General features: G+C 50.8%; 1 protein-coding gene across 1 annotated transcript in view; it reads right to left on the bottom strand.

The window, feature by feature from the left end:
* Positions 1-15942, bottom strand: part of PSMD3 (proteasome 26S subunit, non-ATPase 3) — a 258442-nt gene that overhangs the window by 41771 nt on the left and 200729 nt on the right. The window contains exon 9 of the mRNA XM_069634771.1: positions 291-394. Coding sequence (XP_069490872.1) covers positions 291-394 — 104 coding nt within the window. The remainder of the gene's footprint in view (positions 1-290; positions 395-15942) is intronic.

The raw sequence follows: 15942 nt of genomic DNA, 5'->3' as shown, positions 1-15942 counted from the left end.
ATGGGGTGGCATTCTAAGGAGGAGGAAGCGTCTCTGAAATACAAGCTCTTTGGCATCTCTATCTCAGCAGCAACATAGGTAACACTGCACAGAAGTACCCAGGCCAGCCCCTGTGACTTATGGAAGCTAAAAATATAACTGACATTTACCTGCAAACTTCTTATTTTTCAAACTTGCAAAAGAAGACTCAACTTGCAAAAAGCTACTTTCCAGCCTTAAACTCGAGGCTTGCTCCAATCGCACCCAAATGAACAAGTAGTTGCATAGTAACAGTCACAGCAATAACTCACCTTCGCAACAATAAATTCAGCATCCTCTGGACTGTCCAATTGTAGCTTCTGAGCAATATCAGCCAAGGAGATGCGGGAATAGGAGAGGCTGATCATTCTAACACCTAGAAGGGAAAAGAATGGCACGGTTACTGGCAAAATGAGAAAGGGTCACAGCTACTGGTCAGCCAGTGAGCAAGCACATATGGAGGGGCAGCTCAGCCAGACGGAACGGAACAGACAGAGGGCAGCTTGGATAGACAGTGAAGGGACACAGTGGGCGGCTCAGACAGACAGCGGAAGAGGGCAGCTCAGACAGACGGAGGAGGGCAGCTCAGACAGACAGCGGAAGAGGGCAGCTCAGACAGACAGCGGAAGAGGGCAGCTCAGACAGACAGCGGAAGAGGGCAGCTCAGACAGACAGCGGAAGAGGGCAGCTCAGACAGACAGCGGAAGAGACACAGGGCAGCTCGGAAAGACAGCAGAAGGGACACAGAAGGCAGCTCGGAAAGACAGCAGAAGGGACACAGAAGGCAGCTCGGAAAGACAGCAGAAGGGACACAGAAGGCAGCTCGGAAAGACAGCAAAAGGGGCACAGAGGGCAGCTCGGAAAGACAGCAAAAGGGGCACAGAGGGCAGCTCGGAAAGACAGCAAAAGGGGCACAGAGGGCAGCTGGGACAGACCGCAAAAGGGGCACAGAGGGCAGCTGGGACAGACCGCAAAAGGGGCACAGAGGGCAGCTGGGACAGACCGCAAAAGGGGCACAGAGGGCAGCTGGGAGAGACCGCAAAAGGGGCACAGAGGGCAGCTGGGACAGACCGCAAAAGGGGCACAGAGGGCAGCTGGGACAGACCGCAAAAGGGGCACAGAGGGCAGCTGGGACACACCGCAAAAGGGGCACAGAGGGCAGCTGGGACAGACCGCAAAAGGGGCACAGAGGGCAGCTGGGACAGACCGCAAAAGGGGCACAGAGGGCAGCTGGGACAGACCGCAAAAGGGGCACAGAGCAGCTCAGCAAGCAAACAGATGCAGACGACAGTTTAGTCAGTTTCTGAGCAGACTGAAAGATGGGACTCTGTCAGACAGTGAATAGATATGGAGGGGAGCTCAGCACTTGAGTGGCGACACAAGTAACCAGTCTATGAGAAACAGACAGCAAGTCAGCGAGCAAGTGGACAGATTCAGAAGGTAGCTCCACCAGCGATGGAACAGATGGATAATTAAGAAGCGCGGTCAGTGAACACATAGAGGAGCTGAACCATTATTTTAGTGGACACAGTGTGCATCAGGGCCAGCGAGAGTTCCAAAAAAGTGGGCAGCTGTGCGAGTGAGCAGACAGACTGGGTCGCTCTGACAACGAACACGCAGCCACAGAGGGACACTCTTCAATGAGCATGCAGACACAGAGGGCCGCTCCTTCAACGGGTGAGCAGCCACCGAGAGGGCTGCTCTGTCAACAGGCACGAGACACAGGGGGCTGCTCTGTCAGCGAGGGAGCACAAACAGAGCTCAGTCAGTGTAAGGAGGGCTTTTCTATACAACACGTAGTGCAGGGTCTAGAGGAAACCGGCCTATAATGGATCTGCAGTTTGACCACACTGACTGGTAAATGTAAGCAATAAGGCTTTAACTCTTAAGAGTGGTAAACACTAGTTAAAAGGTACGGATTACTCACAAGGGATGCCAAGTAAGAAAAAATCCACACAAGATATGAAACATATGTATAGGTATTTTATTTAGCAAGTATGTTGTGCCATAAACTAAAGTCAACTACTATCCAATATCCATACAGCAGGACTTAATGCACCTTTACTCAGACAAGGCTAGCATGTTTTGAAACAGGTACAGTTGTGAGCTGGCTAAGTATTAAAATAGAATATTAACAATAATAAACAGGCGTCAAAATGGACAACCACGCTTTACAGATCAAATAGTAATTGAAAGAGGTTAACAATGTATACAGTGTTGCAATTGGGAAGTGGGGAAGAATATGTGTAACAATTTTACAAGTTGTTAGTGATATTTTTCCATAGCCTTTAGAGAGAAGTGTGAACCATCTATCCTAAGGGCAAGAAAGGGTTCCAGCCAAAAGACTAACCAGACTCTAGGGGTAGCAATGGCAGAGCAATCAGGCTTCACTCAAGGGTCGGCAGAAGGGTGGTGGATAGGTACAATTAGTCCCCATAAAACACAAAAGGGGGGCTAAGCAAGTATATATGAAAAACAGTAAAAGGATTTGGGTCACACCCCTCACACTCCTGTAGCTAAAACCAGCACTATATCTGGTGGAAAACGCAAGGTATTAAATTCTAAAGGGTGGGGAGGAAAAGTTATCCCTAGACAAAAGCAACACACATTTCATAGTGTTCAGAATCCACAATTCCGATACATGAAATGTTGCGGTATCCCACACCACCTCTAATGTACAGTGGAAGGCATTAAACATATATTTAATTAGAAGCCTGGGCGGTTGAATAACACTTTCCCACTGGTCAATTTGCAGGCTATAAGACCCAGTATAGCTTGCAGTTTCACTATAGCCTGCAAATGTGGCCTTTGCTTTCTTCAGCTCGGAAAGTCGTGCATTTAACAGTGATTCTCCCCCTCTCTACTGGCCCAAGTAAAAAGGACATTGTCCTACAAATACCGTCCTTTTTCGTTTGATAGTTTGTTAGTGAAAAGAATAACTTGCTATAACCAAGCACCAGCTATATTTCTGTCATGTTTTTTTAAACTTCAATATGCCATAGGGAATAGTCAAGTCAACTCAAAAATAAATATAATAAATTACATTTTTTCTCTTTGGCCATGGGTTCCAATAGCGTTATTGACCTTGCCCTAAGGCTGTACTGTCGTTATGGGCCCTCATAGCGCATTAAAGGCCCTTGCTGCGCTCTGGCCTTTAACTCGGTCTTCAGGGCCCATAACTCCCAGCACGGCCCTGGGACGAGGTCTCTAAAGCTATAGTACAACATCTAGATGCAGTTAAATGGGTTAAATAATAAATGTTAAAAAGTGCAGAAGGAACAAGTTCCTTACCTGTAACTATTGTTCTCCAGCATGGGTCTGACATGGATTCACATGCTGATGAAGATTCCCCATCGTCAGGCCGTGAATCCTTGGTAAATTAAAAAACAGTTTCACTTTCACTTAAACTATTTCTCCTCTAAACCACTCATTGTACTCTGGGTCATACTGCCCCACAGCCAATGACTGCCCTCTCCAGGCAGCCATCTTCAGATTTGGCAAGCAAGTTAAGTGGCAGTATGATCAAGAAGAGCTGCAGAGGCGTAGGACGGAGGGTTCACATGTGAATCCATGCCAGACCCATGCTGGAGAATAATAGTTACAGGTAAGTAACTTGTTCCTTCTTCAACATGGATCCACATGCTCATGAATAAAGAATACATAGCAGTATACCGTTAGACAACCACAGGAGGTGGCATGGCTCAACAGAAGCAATACTCAAACCTCCAGAAAAGACTCACCCCAAGCGAACAGGTTGCGTGGCACTGCTTGGCCGACCCTGGACTCCTCTCTGGAATCCCTGTCGACGCAGTAGAACATCGTGAAGGTGTGCGTAGACCGCCACGTAGCAGCCCTGCAGATGTCCAGCAGGGGCACACCAGACAGGAATGCCGTTGTCGCAGAAATCGCTCTGGTGGAATGGGCTCTCAGACAGCCGGGCAACGGTCGGTTTGCCAACCGATGACAGTGATTCAACCGGAGGGCCACCTGGAAATGGAAGCCTTGGACAAGGCCTTCCCATGGATCACAGGACCAAAGTTCACGAAGAGTTGAGACTTTTCGGAAAACTCTTTGTGCATGCCACATAGAACTTCAGAGCATGAGCAACGTCCAGCGAGTGCAAGGCCCTTTCAGCTGGTGATGAATGCTTCGGAAAAAACACAGGTAACACCAAAGGCTCGTTGAGGTGGAATTCCAATGGAACCTTTGGCATGAAGGCGGGGTGTGTCCGTAGCACCACCTTCGATAGGTGTCAGATATGGCTGTTTGCAGGATAGGGCCTGAATCTCACCCACTCTCCTGGCAGAGGTGATGGCCACGAGGAAAGCCATTTTCCACGAGAGGAACGAGAGGGGCCTAATGCATAGGCTCGAAGGGGGCCGCCCATGAGCCTCGTCAGTACCATGTTGAGATCCCACGCCAGGGCAGGCGCCTTCACCGGCGGGAATGATCGAAACAGTCCTTTGAGGAACTCCTTGACGGGACGGTGGGACCAAAGAGAAGACCATCCCGGAGACCTGATTTAGCTGGAGATAGCAGCCAGATGCACTTTGATAGAGTTGTGCGCCAACCCCGCCTTGGCCAAGGTCAACAAGTATGGCAGAATCTGCCGGGCCGTGACCCTCACAGGGTTGATCTTCTGTGTCCGGCGTCACTTTGCAAAATGTTTCCACTTGTGCCCCTAGCACTTAAGAGTCGATGACGCTCTGGCCCGCGACAAGGACCTCTCTGCAGTCCGCCGGCAGCTCGTACCAACCGAACTCTAAGGATAAAGGAGCCGAGCCTGCAGGTTCAGGGATCCTGGGTAATTAGGATTACACCTTATCTAGCGAGCAGTTCCGCGACCACTGGCAGCTTGACTGACAGGCTGAGAAGATCCGGGTACCAAATATGCCTCAGCCACGCCAGGGCAACGAGGATCATCCTGCATCAGCACCGTTTTGAGTTGATTGATGACTCACAGCAGAGAGTCAAAAGAGGGAATGCATACAGGAACAGGCCTTCCCACGGGAAGGAAAACTCATTCCCCATGCTCTTCGGCTGGTGGAACCTGCTGGCGAATCTCTGCCATTTGGAGTTCGTCACTGTCGCCAACAGATCGATCTGGGGTCTGGCCCATTTAAGGAAGAGGCTGTCCACTTGATCCTGTCGAAGTTCCCACTTGTGGCAAGAGCGTAGCTCCCTGCTGAGGGAGTCGGCGATGGGGTTCTTGATTCCTGCCAGGTGAAAAGGAATGAGGAACATCCCATGGGCGACAGACCAGTGCCAAAATTCCTGTGCCTCTGGAGAGCGCTGGGGATCTGGTGCCCCGTGCTTCCTGATGTAGAACAGTGTGGTGGTATTGTCCGTGAAGACCCTCACCGCCTTGCCTCTGAGGGATGGAAGGAACGACTTGAGGGCCCAGAACACTGCCTGCAGCTCCAGGACATTGATGTGGAGAACTCTCTCCTCAGTTAGCCACAGGCCTCTAGCGTGGAGACGTCCAGTGTGAGCTCCCAGCCCTCCAGGGAAGTGTCTGTGGTGACCGCCTCCTGGTATGGGGGGCGGGGGGCTCTGGAAATCCATGCCCCCAGTGATGTTGGAGCGCATGCCCCACCACCATATCGCTCGATGGAACTCCTTGTCGAGAACAATCTTGTCTGCGAAGCTTCCTGACACCTGGATCCAGCAAGCGTCTAGAATTTCTGAAGGGGTTGCATTCGCAACCTGCAGTCTCAGATCAGGTAAATACACAATGACATCATGCCCAGCAGCGACGATGGTCCGCACTGTGGCGGTCTTCAGTGCAAACAGCCGTTGCACCTTTCCCAGAATGGCCGCTATCCTTTTTTCCAAGGGGGCCGCCAGGCAGGAGACAGTGTTGAGTCTGGCCCCCCAAGGAACAGCGTGTTGTGCGATGGTATCAAGCAGGACGTTGGATAGTTCACGGAGAACCCCAGATCCATCATCAGCCGGACGGTCCTTTCCGTGTGTTCGACGGCTTCTTCCCTTGATTTGGCACAGATGAGTCAGTGGTCGAGGTATGGGTACATAAGGATCCCTTACCAACGCAGATGGGCCGCCACTTGTGCCAGGCACTTCGTAAACACCCTGGGTGCAGACTTCAGTACGAAGGGAAGGGCATTGAATTGGTAGTGCTTTCCCTGTATGACGAAGCGCAAGAACTTCCGATGCTTCTTGTGAATGGGGACGTGGAAGTATGGGTCCTCCAAGACCAGCAACTTCAAAAAGTCTCCTTGCTGCAACGTGACCATCCTGAATTGTTTGTACTTGTTGAGATGCCGCAGGCCGAGAATGGGCCTCCAGCCCCCGGTTATCTTCTTTACCAAGAGATACTGGAGTAGACTCCGGAGCCCCGGAGTCGATTTGGAACCAGCTCCATCGCCCCTTTTCTTATCATGGCCCGTACCTTCCTGCAGGAGAGGAGGATGTGCTGCTCTTGCCAGGCCACCGGTGGTATCCACAGACACTTGCACTGGAATTCGAGAGGGTCCATGGGCGAGAGCCTCCAGCACCCATTGGTGGGTGGAGATCTTTTTCCACTCGCTGACGAAGCCCACTAGCCGGCCTCCCACCGGGGTGCACAGGTGAAGGCCTGATGTCCTTTCCGGTTCAATCTTGCTTCGGGACCTGCGTGCCGACTTGGCAGCGACTTCGTCGGCCACCTCCGAAAGCCTTGGAATGACCCCAGTAGGCCTTCTGGGTCATGGAAAGGGAGGGCTGTCGGTATGAGGATGATTCCCCGCCGAAACTCTTAGACGACCTACCGGATTTCCCTCCTGAGGCATGAAAAGAAGGATGAGGTTGCTGAAGCATGCCAAAGGCACGGCCGGCCCAGTGTCGGTCTTAATGGCTTGCAACGATTTGTCGACGGCCTTACCAAAGAGATTGTCCCCGTTGAAGGGCATGTCCAGGACCCTTGTCTGAACTTCCTAATGAAAGTTGGTGGCTTTCAACCAGCCACGACGAATGAGGCAGACACTGTTCCCCATCTGTTGGAATCCTGTGTTCGTGATGTCCAGGGCCACGGTGATGGCATGGTCTGATGCCACCTCGCCCACTTGGAGGATTCTCCAGCGCCTCGACCAGTTTGTCGTCGGGGAGAAATTCCTGCAGTGGTCCCATCTTATACCACAGCTCCCTGGCCAGGATTGCAAGCGCATTTGCTGCCTTGACTGTCGTTGCCGCCGAGTAGATCACCTTCCTACCCAGGGCGTCCAACTTCTTCCCCTCGCTGTCCAGGGGAATGGAGGCTGAAGATGAGGGATTCGAAGACTTATACCTCGCAGCCACTGAGACCACCGAGTCCGGGGAGGGCTGTGACCACAGGCACTTGGGTGCTGACTCCGGCAACCGGTACTTCTTTTCAAGTCTCTCTTTTCGCCAGGGCTGAGGCGGTATTTCTCATCAGCGCCAGGCACTCATCCCAAACGTCGTGCAGGAGAGGCACCGCCAGAACGGTCTTCCTCATGGCCTCACAGTGTTGATAAAGGAGACCTTCCTTCTTGGTCTCTTCTGGCGTCAGCTGGAAGAGCTCAGACGTGCGTGCGACCATGGCATGGAACGACCCCGCTTGATCTGGGGAGAAGCTCCCGGCGGCGGAGAGATGCTGCCGTTGTCGTCCGTGTCTGCAGTTGCTGTGTCCGTCCCTGTATCCCTAGGGGGTGGAGGGTGCATGTGCAGCGGTTGATGATACGGCGCAGGGTGCTGTGTCTGCTTCTTAGCCAGCAAAGGGGGGGGGCCCGATGCCACAGGGGCCGGGTGTGCCGTTGGCATCCTCTTCTGAATTTCTGACACCAGTGTGTGGTGAGTTGAAAGAATGTCCAGCGACACATCAGAGGTGTCAGGAGCATAGTCTTGCTGGGCCCAGCGTCCACCTCGTCATCATCGGCATTCCCGTCGTCGTCCCCCCCCCACATCCTCCTCATCTGAAGAAGAAATATCTGTGCACTGGAGCATGGCAGAGATCTCCACTGCTCCCTCCCCCCTTTTTTTGGGGCTCAGAGATGGCATTCTCTTATCCTGCATTTTCTCCACCAGCTTGGCCGAAACCTGGGCACCGTCAGAGTCCCCTGGACTGGGTCAGCCCTTTCCACCTTCGAGAGGGTGGCCGCAACCAGCTCGATCATTGAGGATGACTTTGCTTGGACCACCTGGGCCTTTAGGGGCACATCGGACACCTTACCGTGCGCCTTGATCTCCTCCGGCTTCACCGGCAGCTTCCCTGGGTTAGCCGATTTGCTCATCAAAGAGGAGCTGGGACAATGACTAGAGATGGAGGCAGACTTGGAAGCCTGCAACTCGGCCCTGACGGTCTTGAGTTAGGCATGCCCCCTGCTTGCCACACGAGGTAGAGGCGGTGGCATTGAGCAACGCCACAAACCTACTGTGACAATCCTTGACGGTGCGCTTGGAGAAACCAAGGCAGATATCACAATCCGCTTCCTTGTGGTCCGGATCGAGACAGTAGAGGCAAGGGGAGCAGAGCTTGAAGAGGGAACCTGCGGCCTTCTCCTCCAACATAGTCTGGCGTGCGGTGTAGGCCCGATGGCCTTCTGGAATCTCCGATGAGACGATTCTTTCCCTCGAGGGGCGTTGAAAGACACCGACAATCGGATCCCTGCTTGCCGGGCAAAGGAGCGAAAGAGCACACAGGCTCTATATGACAAAAATAGGAACTTTTTATTGAAAAAAAAGAGCAAAAACAGAAAAGCTTGGAGCAAAACACGAGGACTCCCAACACTTGAGTGTTGTAAAAATCTGAAGATGGCTGCCAGAGTGGGGGCTCAGGGGAGGGCAGTCATTGGCTGGGGGAAATATGACCCAGAGCTCAGTGATTGGTTTATAGGAGAAAGACAGTTTGCAAGTGAAAATGAAACTGTTTTTTTCTTTTACCAAGGATTCCCAACCTGGCAACAGAGAATATTCATGAGCATGTGAATCCATGCCAGCCCCCTTTGTGTACCCTGTGGGAGACTGCACCAGCCTGGTACTCTTGGCAATACTTAACCCAACCTTTGGTATATGCATGTACTACACAAGTTGGTAGAGCGACTGAGCAGCCAGGCTCATCTCAACAGGGATCAATGTGAGCTGTAGGGTTACTACACAGAGTTTTACAGTGACAAGTATCCAAATAAACACTTACACTCAGGGTGTCTTGATTAAACACTTACTTATTAATTTAACAGTTCTTTAGAAGGGAGCAAAATATGTATAATTTAGTTTAGTTTATTAATTATATAGCGCCGCCTGGCCCTGGGGCATCCAGGCGCTTGATATGGTTACACAGAAGTGAACGTGTTACAGGCATGGTAAGAGTATGCAAGTATTACATGAAACGAAGACATAGTACAGTTGCTGATATTATACACATTATAACGCAGTTACAGGAAATATGAGAATGCATTACTTACCGTAAAAGCATTTCTGATGGTTGTATCTGCTTAGATTCACATGCTGTGCATAGGTCCGACATCCAGTGGTCACTGCGGAGTATTGCATTTTGTTTTTCGTAATTGAAAAGGGGACGTCGACAAGGCGTGTCTGTAACACTATCCCTATAGTGACGTGCGTCGTACCCACAATCCCTCACGTGTCGAGGTCCCTCAGATTGTTTTTTTCCGCCCAGCTTCTGGTCGCCTTATGCGGAGCTCCTAGAGAGACATTGCAAAATACTTACTACGGACCTCGGTCCTTAATTATACTTATTATATTCTTAAAGATCCCTCCACTCGACGTTAGCTGTGAAGCTGTTTCTCTGCCGAACAGGTTTTCGACGGAGGGGAAGAGACGGAGGGGATCCTTCGGCGCTGCCGAACACGTGGCCTGGCCTCGACGGCCAACATACAGTAGGGAGAGTGGGGGTTCGAACTTTTATCTTCTCTTTGAGAATGTCTTTCTTTCTCCCCTATCTTTCCTTTGGGGTTGTTATCACCAGTTATTATTGCCTCAGCTATGGAGAGGACACCTTTTAAGTTTTGCCCACGCTGTAGGGGTAAATACACTTGGAAGGATAAACACAAGCTCTGTAATCGTTGCTTGCCCCTCGATCATAGGGAGGACAGCTGCGCGGCCTGTAAGCTCTTGAAACCAAGAACTCTTAAAGAACGGAAAGTTAAGAGGTGGGCGGACTACGCTATGTCGAAGTCAGTTTCCTCAGCCGCCGCCGCGGTTACAGAAAGTGACGAGGAGGGTGATAACTCGACGTCCGCTACGGAAGTCATTAAACCCCAGAAGGAGCGCTCGCGCTCGCGCTCCTCGACGTCCGTCCCCGGCCCCCGACGGGCTCGGCTCACGCCCTGCTTATGGGGATGAACACCCCGGCGACAAGGACGCACATAGACCCCATAGGCCTAAGCACACAACCCACGGCTCTTCTTCGTCGAAGACGAAGGATCCATCAGCGCCTAAGGGGACGCAGGGCACTCCGGCGTCTACCTCAGACCGTAAGGGTCTCAAGCCCCACCCGCAAACGCAGCCACGACCAGCAATTGGGCTTTCATCAAACACGGGCGCTACCTCAAAAACATCCGACGTAACGTAGAGCGGCCGTCGAGAAACAACGCGTAACGCAGGCAATGTCGATACCAGAGCCCTCTACCGACGAACTCGTTGTCGAGAGCCTGGCGAGAATTGTTTCCGAAGACAAACGTAAGCGGACGACGAAACAGACGTCCAATACCGCACCAAAAGCTATAGAAACGCCGAAAAAGCACAAGAGTAGCCAAGAACTGCCCCCTTCATCTAAGGGCACTTCTGAACTACCGGAGGGCTTTTCTGAGGGCGAGGGAAACCTTTCGTCGACGTTGTGGGAGCGTTCTAAGCGTTTGGAAGGCGAAAACACCGATTTCCCCCCTCTAGACTATTGAGGGGTCCCCCATGAGACCCTTGAAAGACTCCATTCTTGTATGGAAAAAATGGAAAGGTTTTTGGGAAGCCAAAACCCACCCACTCACAAAAGACCAGGAGAATGGCCCCAGGATGACCCTAGGGTCAAGATCCTTAGACTGTTTCCCCTTTCTACAGACGTATATAACCTCACTGAAGAGGAGCAATACCTCCAAGAAGATGAGGAGGGGTTGGGTGGAGAGGAAGAACATGAGGAAGAGGGGTTTGAAGAAAATCCTTACACTAGTGCAGGAGTTTTTGAAGAAGATACAGCCACCTCGCAGCCCTGGCAATCCCCATCAGTGCAGCCTTGGCAATCCCCATCTGTGCACTCAGACCCTGATGCCTTTCACCCTTCTCCTCCCAAGGATTCACCTATTGGAAACACCTCTCCCATGACCAACCTTCCCTTAATGCACTATTGCGCAAGGCAGCAGCGCATTTTGAAATGGACACAGGGGAAACTCTTCCTGACATAGACTTTGTAGAAAAAGTTATTAAAGAAAAAGCCCCTGTTAGTCAGTCTATTCCGCTCCTGGCTTCCATAAAGAGAAGAATAACTCCTTCCCTTTCCAATCCTGCATTAGTCAGAGGGGTCAACCCTCGGATAGAAAAGCTCTTCAGACCTTCGTCCTCTGACCCCTTGTACATCAGAGGACATTCTATTCCGGACTCCCTTGTAGTTACTAATACAAGAAAAAGAGCGGGGGTACCACTATCCACTAGTGAGGCACCACCGAACAAAGAGGGCAAGAAGCTCTATGCACTTGGGAAGACAATCACGACCTCCGCAGCCTTCTCAACTAGGATTGCGAATAACAATTCCCTACTAGCTAGCTACGCAGATGCACAGTGGAGCAAGCTGCGCAGCGAAGCAGAGGACGCACCAGAACCCCTGCGCTCACGCCTGTTAGATATCATCTCAGAGGGAACTCTTGTAAACCAGGGCATCGTAAAGAACTCCTTAGATGCCGCAGAGACGGCTGGCCGTTCCCTGGTTCAGGGAATACTTCTCAAACGCCATGTCTGGCTGCGCAATTCGGGATTTAAGCCGGAAACCCAGGCTTCCATGATAAATAAGCCCATAGAACAAACACACCTGTTTGGGAAAGCAGTTGATGAGGCCCTAGAACATGCGAAGAAGGAATTTGATACCATCAAGACTCTTGACCAAATTTCTAGGCCCCCTAACAGACGCGGCTATGGCAATAGACGCTCCTTTCGTGGCCAACGCCAGCAAAACCAACAGCAATTTTACTCTGCTACCAACTGGCCCTCTAACCAGGGTAACAACCAATTCAGTCAAAGAGGCCAACGCCGTGGCAAAGGAAGAGGTCGCGGCTCCAGCCCCAAAGGTTCCACGACCAATACCAACAAATGACCCGAAGATTCGGGTCCCCTCCCATGCATCACCGGTCGGGGGCCGGCTAACATTGTTCCTATCAGCATGGGAGGAAATATCGTCAGACCGCCGGGTTTTATCCACCATAGCCCACGGATACTGCATCGAATTCAACGGTTCCCCGAAGTACAGACCCCCACGGAACCGACGCATGACACCGGAACACCTCACCATTCTTCTTCAAGAAGTAGAAGAGCTACTGAAAAAAGAAGCTATAGAGGCTGTCCCCCTATCTCAGGTAACAGAAGGTATTTATTCAGTGTAGTTCCTTGTACCCAAAAAGGACTTAACCATGCGCCCTGTATTAGATCTGCGACAAGCAAACAGGTTTGTCAAACCCCAAAAGTTTTGTATGGTGACCTTGCATGAATCCCACTGTAATCACAAGGGGATTACATGACAACACTAGAGATGAAAGATGCATACTTTCATATTTTAATGTTGCCAGCGCACAGAAAATACCTCAGGTTCAAGATAGAGAACAAGCACTACCAGTTCAGAGTACTACCCTTCGGGATAGCATCTGCACAAAGGGTATTCACGAAAGTACTGGCAGTGGCAGCGGCCCACCTACGCAGGTTATCCATCCCGGTATACCCTTACCTCGACGACTGGCTCATAACAGGGGATTCTTACGAAACATGCTTCTCCAATACCCAAAAGACCGTAGACCTTTTGTCCCAACTGGGCTTCTCCATCAACAAAAAGAAGTCCAGCTTAGACCCCAGTCAAATCAAACAATTCCTAGGGGCTCTAATTCAAACAAAGGACGGCCTCGTCTTCCCATCCAACGAGAGGGTCCAAAACATGCTGTTTCAGATCCCCCATTATGTGGCAGGTCGAGAGGTGACGGTACGCAAGGCAATGCGCTTGCTAGGGATGATGGCGTCATGTATTTATTTGGTACCTCAGGCGCGCCTGCGCATGCGCCCAATGCAAGAGTGGCTCTACAGCCAGTGGTGTCAGGCCAGCGGACAATGGGACGATCTAGTGGTGGTCTCGCAGGCCTTGGTTCTCTCGCTACGGTGGTGGACAAAAGTAAACCTGTTATTAGGGAAGACTTTTGCCACACCCGCAGTGGAAGCCACTCTAACCACAGACGCATCCCTCACAGGATGGGGGGCTCACCTATCCCATCAGACTGCTCACGGAGCGTGGACTCCAAGCATAGCATCCAAGCATATAAACCTGCTGGAACTACTAGCGGTGTTCAAAGCACTGAAAGCCTTTCAGGAACACCTACAAGGAAAGACAGTGATGGTCCTCACAGACAGCACCACAGCCATGTACTACCTCAACAAGCAAGGGGGCACTCACTCTCCAGGACTGTCCAAGCTGTCCCAGAATATATGGAAGTGGGCTCTCAAACACAACATGTTCCTACTATCACAACATGTACCAGGGGAACTCAATCTGCTAGCAGACAAACTCAGCAGAGACTTCCCCCTGCCCGAAGAGTACGAATGGCAATTGCACGAAGACATCGTCTTAGACGTCTTCACGCAATGGGGATTCCCGGAAATAGACCTGTTCCCAACTATGGAGAACTCACAATGCCAAAGTTACGCCTCCAGGTACTCCCAGAACCAGTCCAAGGGGAACGGTCTGTCGATTCAATGGTCAGGGAAATTTGTTTACGCCTTTCCCCCCGACTCCCCTTCTCAACAAAGTGGTGCAGAAGATGCACCAGGAGCAGGTTACCATGATACTAGTGGCCCCAATGTGGGCCCGGCAGCCATGGTTCGCTCACTTGATGGAGATGTCCCTAATCCCCCAGTGAAACTTCCCTACCCGTACAACATGCTGTCACAGGACAAGGGCAGGACTCTGCATCCATGCCCTCAGACCATGAACTTAGCAGCCTGGCTCCTGAGATCATAGAATTTGGACATTTACAGCTCCCGCAGAGATGTATGGACATCCTCAGGGAAGCCAGAAAACCTAATACTCGCCACTGCTATTCTAGCAAGTGGAAAAGATTTGTCATCTGGTGTACAGGTAAGAGCATCAACCCGGATGACTGCTCTCCCACTAACATTGTTCTGTACTTGACCCATTTACTGGATTCAGGTCTAGTCTTCAATTCCATTAAAGTCCACCTAGCGGCACTTTCTGCATACACCACTTCCCAACTTAAAGTGTCGTGGTGGAAGATACCAGTTATCAAGGCCTTCATGGAGGGGGTAAAAAGAATACACCCTCCGATAGCTAACCCAGCTCCCGGATGGGACTTAAATGTGGTACTTTCTAGACTCATGGGCCCTCCTTTCGAACCCATGCACAAGGCAACTCTTAAAGACCTCACTCTTAAGACTGCTTTCCTAATAGCTATCACCTCCATTAGGAGAGTAAGTGAACTACATGCTCTTTCTGTACTAGACCCCTTCGTAACAGTTCACAATGATAAGGTGGTTCTACGCACACACCCAAGGTTTGCACCAAAATTCATCTCGAAATTTCATGTAAACCAGTCAATAGAACTACCAACGTTCTTTCAAAACCTTTCCAGCTTGGGAGAAAAAAGTCTGCATACACTAGATGTACGCAGAGCCGTCATGTTCTACATGGAAAGAACCAGACCACTGAGAAAGACTAATCAGTTCTTTGTCTCGGTGGCAGCAGGAAGAGAAGGAGATGCTGTTTCAAAGTCCACTATATCTAGATGGATTGTTCAATGCATCACTCTCTGTTACACTCTTGCTAAGAGAGAACTACCCTTCAAGCCAAGAGCACATTCCACTCGAGGCACTGGGGCTTCCATAGCGTTCATTGCAAATGTTCCCCTTGAGTCCATCTGCAAAGCGGCTACCTGGAGTTCTGTGCACACCTTTACAAAACACTACTGTCTAGATGCACACTCTAGATCTGACTCCCAGGTGGGACAGGCAGTATTAAGACATCTTTTCTCTACTGTTCCTTCTCTTAACCCACCGCCAACTCCGGGTACTGCTCGCTAGTCTATGCACAGCATGTGATTCTAAGCAGATTAACAAACATCAGAAGAGAATGCATTACTTACCGTAAAAGCATTTGTGATGGTTGTATCTGCTTAGATTCACATGCGCCCACCCTTCCTCCCCGCTCGGATGGAAGGAACATAGACATCCCTTTCTATATTTCTCTCTCTTTTCTGTACTCACTCACGTCTAGAAGGCTCCCTCAGGGCAGAAAAATACAAACAGAGGGACCTTGACGCGTGAGGGATTGTGGGTACGGCGCACGTCACTATAGGGATAGTGTGACAGACACGCCTTGTCGACGTCCCAATATATACACGTGATGTAATAAGTCTGCGTTTTATACTTCTTTGGCCAGTAGCCAGGTTTTGGCGCTGTGTCTGAAACGGTGAAAGGATGGTTTGGATCTTAGGTCGGTTGGTAGTGAGTTCCAATGTTTGGCGGCAAGCACTGGGAAGCTGGTGCCGCCTGCTTTTTGGATTATCCCTTCTGGGGATATTTAAGCAGTGAGTTTGGGCAGATCTGGTTGGGCGAGATGGTGTATGGTGCGTGAAGTTGTCAGAAAGGTATCTAGGTGCTTGGTTGGATAAGCATTTGTGTGTGAGAGAGAGTGTTTTATATTCGATTCTCTGAGGTATAGATAGCCAATGACAGTCGCGTCTGGTATCGGAGATG

Source organism: Ambystoma mexicanum, chromosome 13 (assembly GCF_040938575.1).
Source record: "Ambystoma mexicanum isolate Mex_15411 chromosome 13, UKY_AmexF1_1, whole genome shotgun sequence".
Classification (NCBI taxonomy): Eukaryota; Metazoa; Chordata; class Amphibia; order Caudata; family Ambystomatidae; genus Ambystoma; species Ambystoma mexicanum.
The sequence above is the reverse complement of the archived record's forward strand: the minus strand, read 5'-3'. Positions and strand labels throughout refer to the sequence as shown.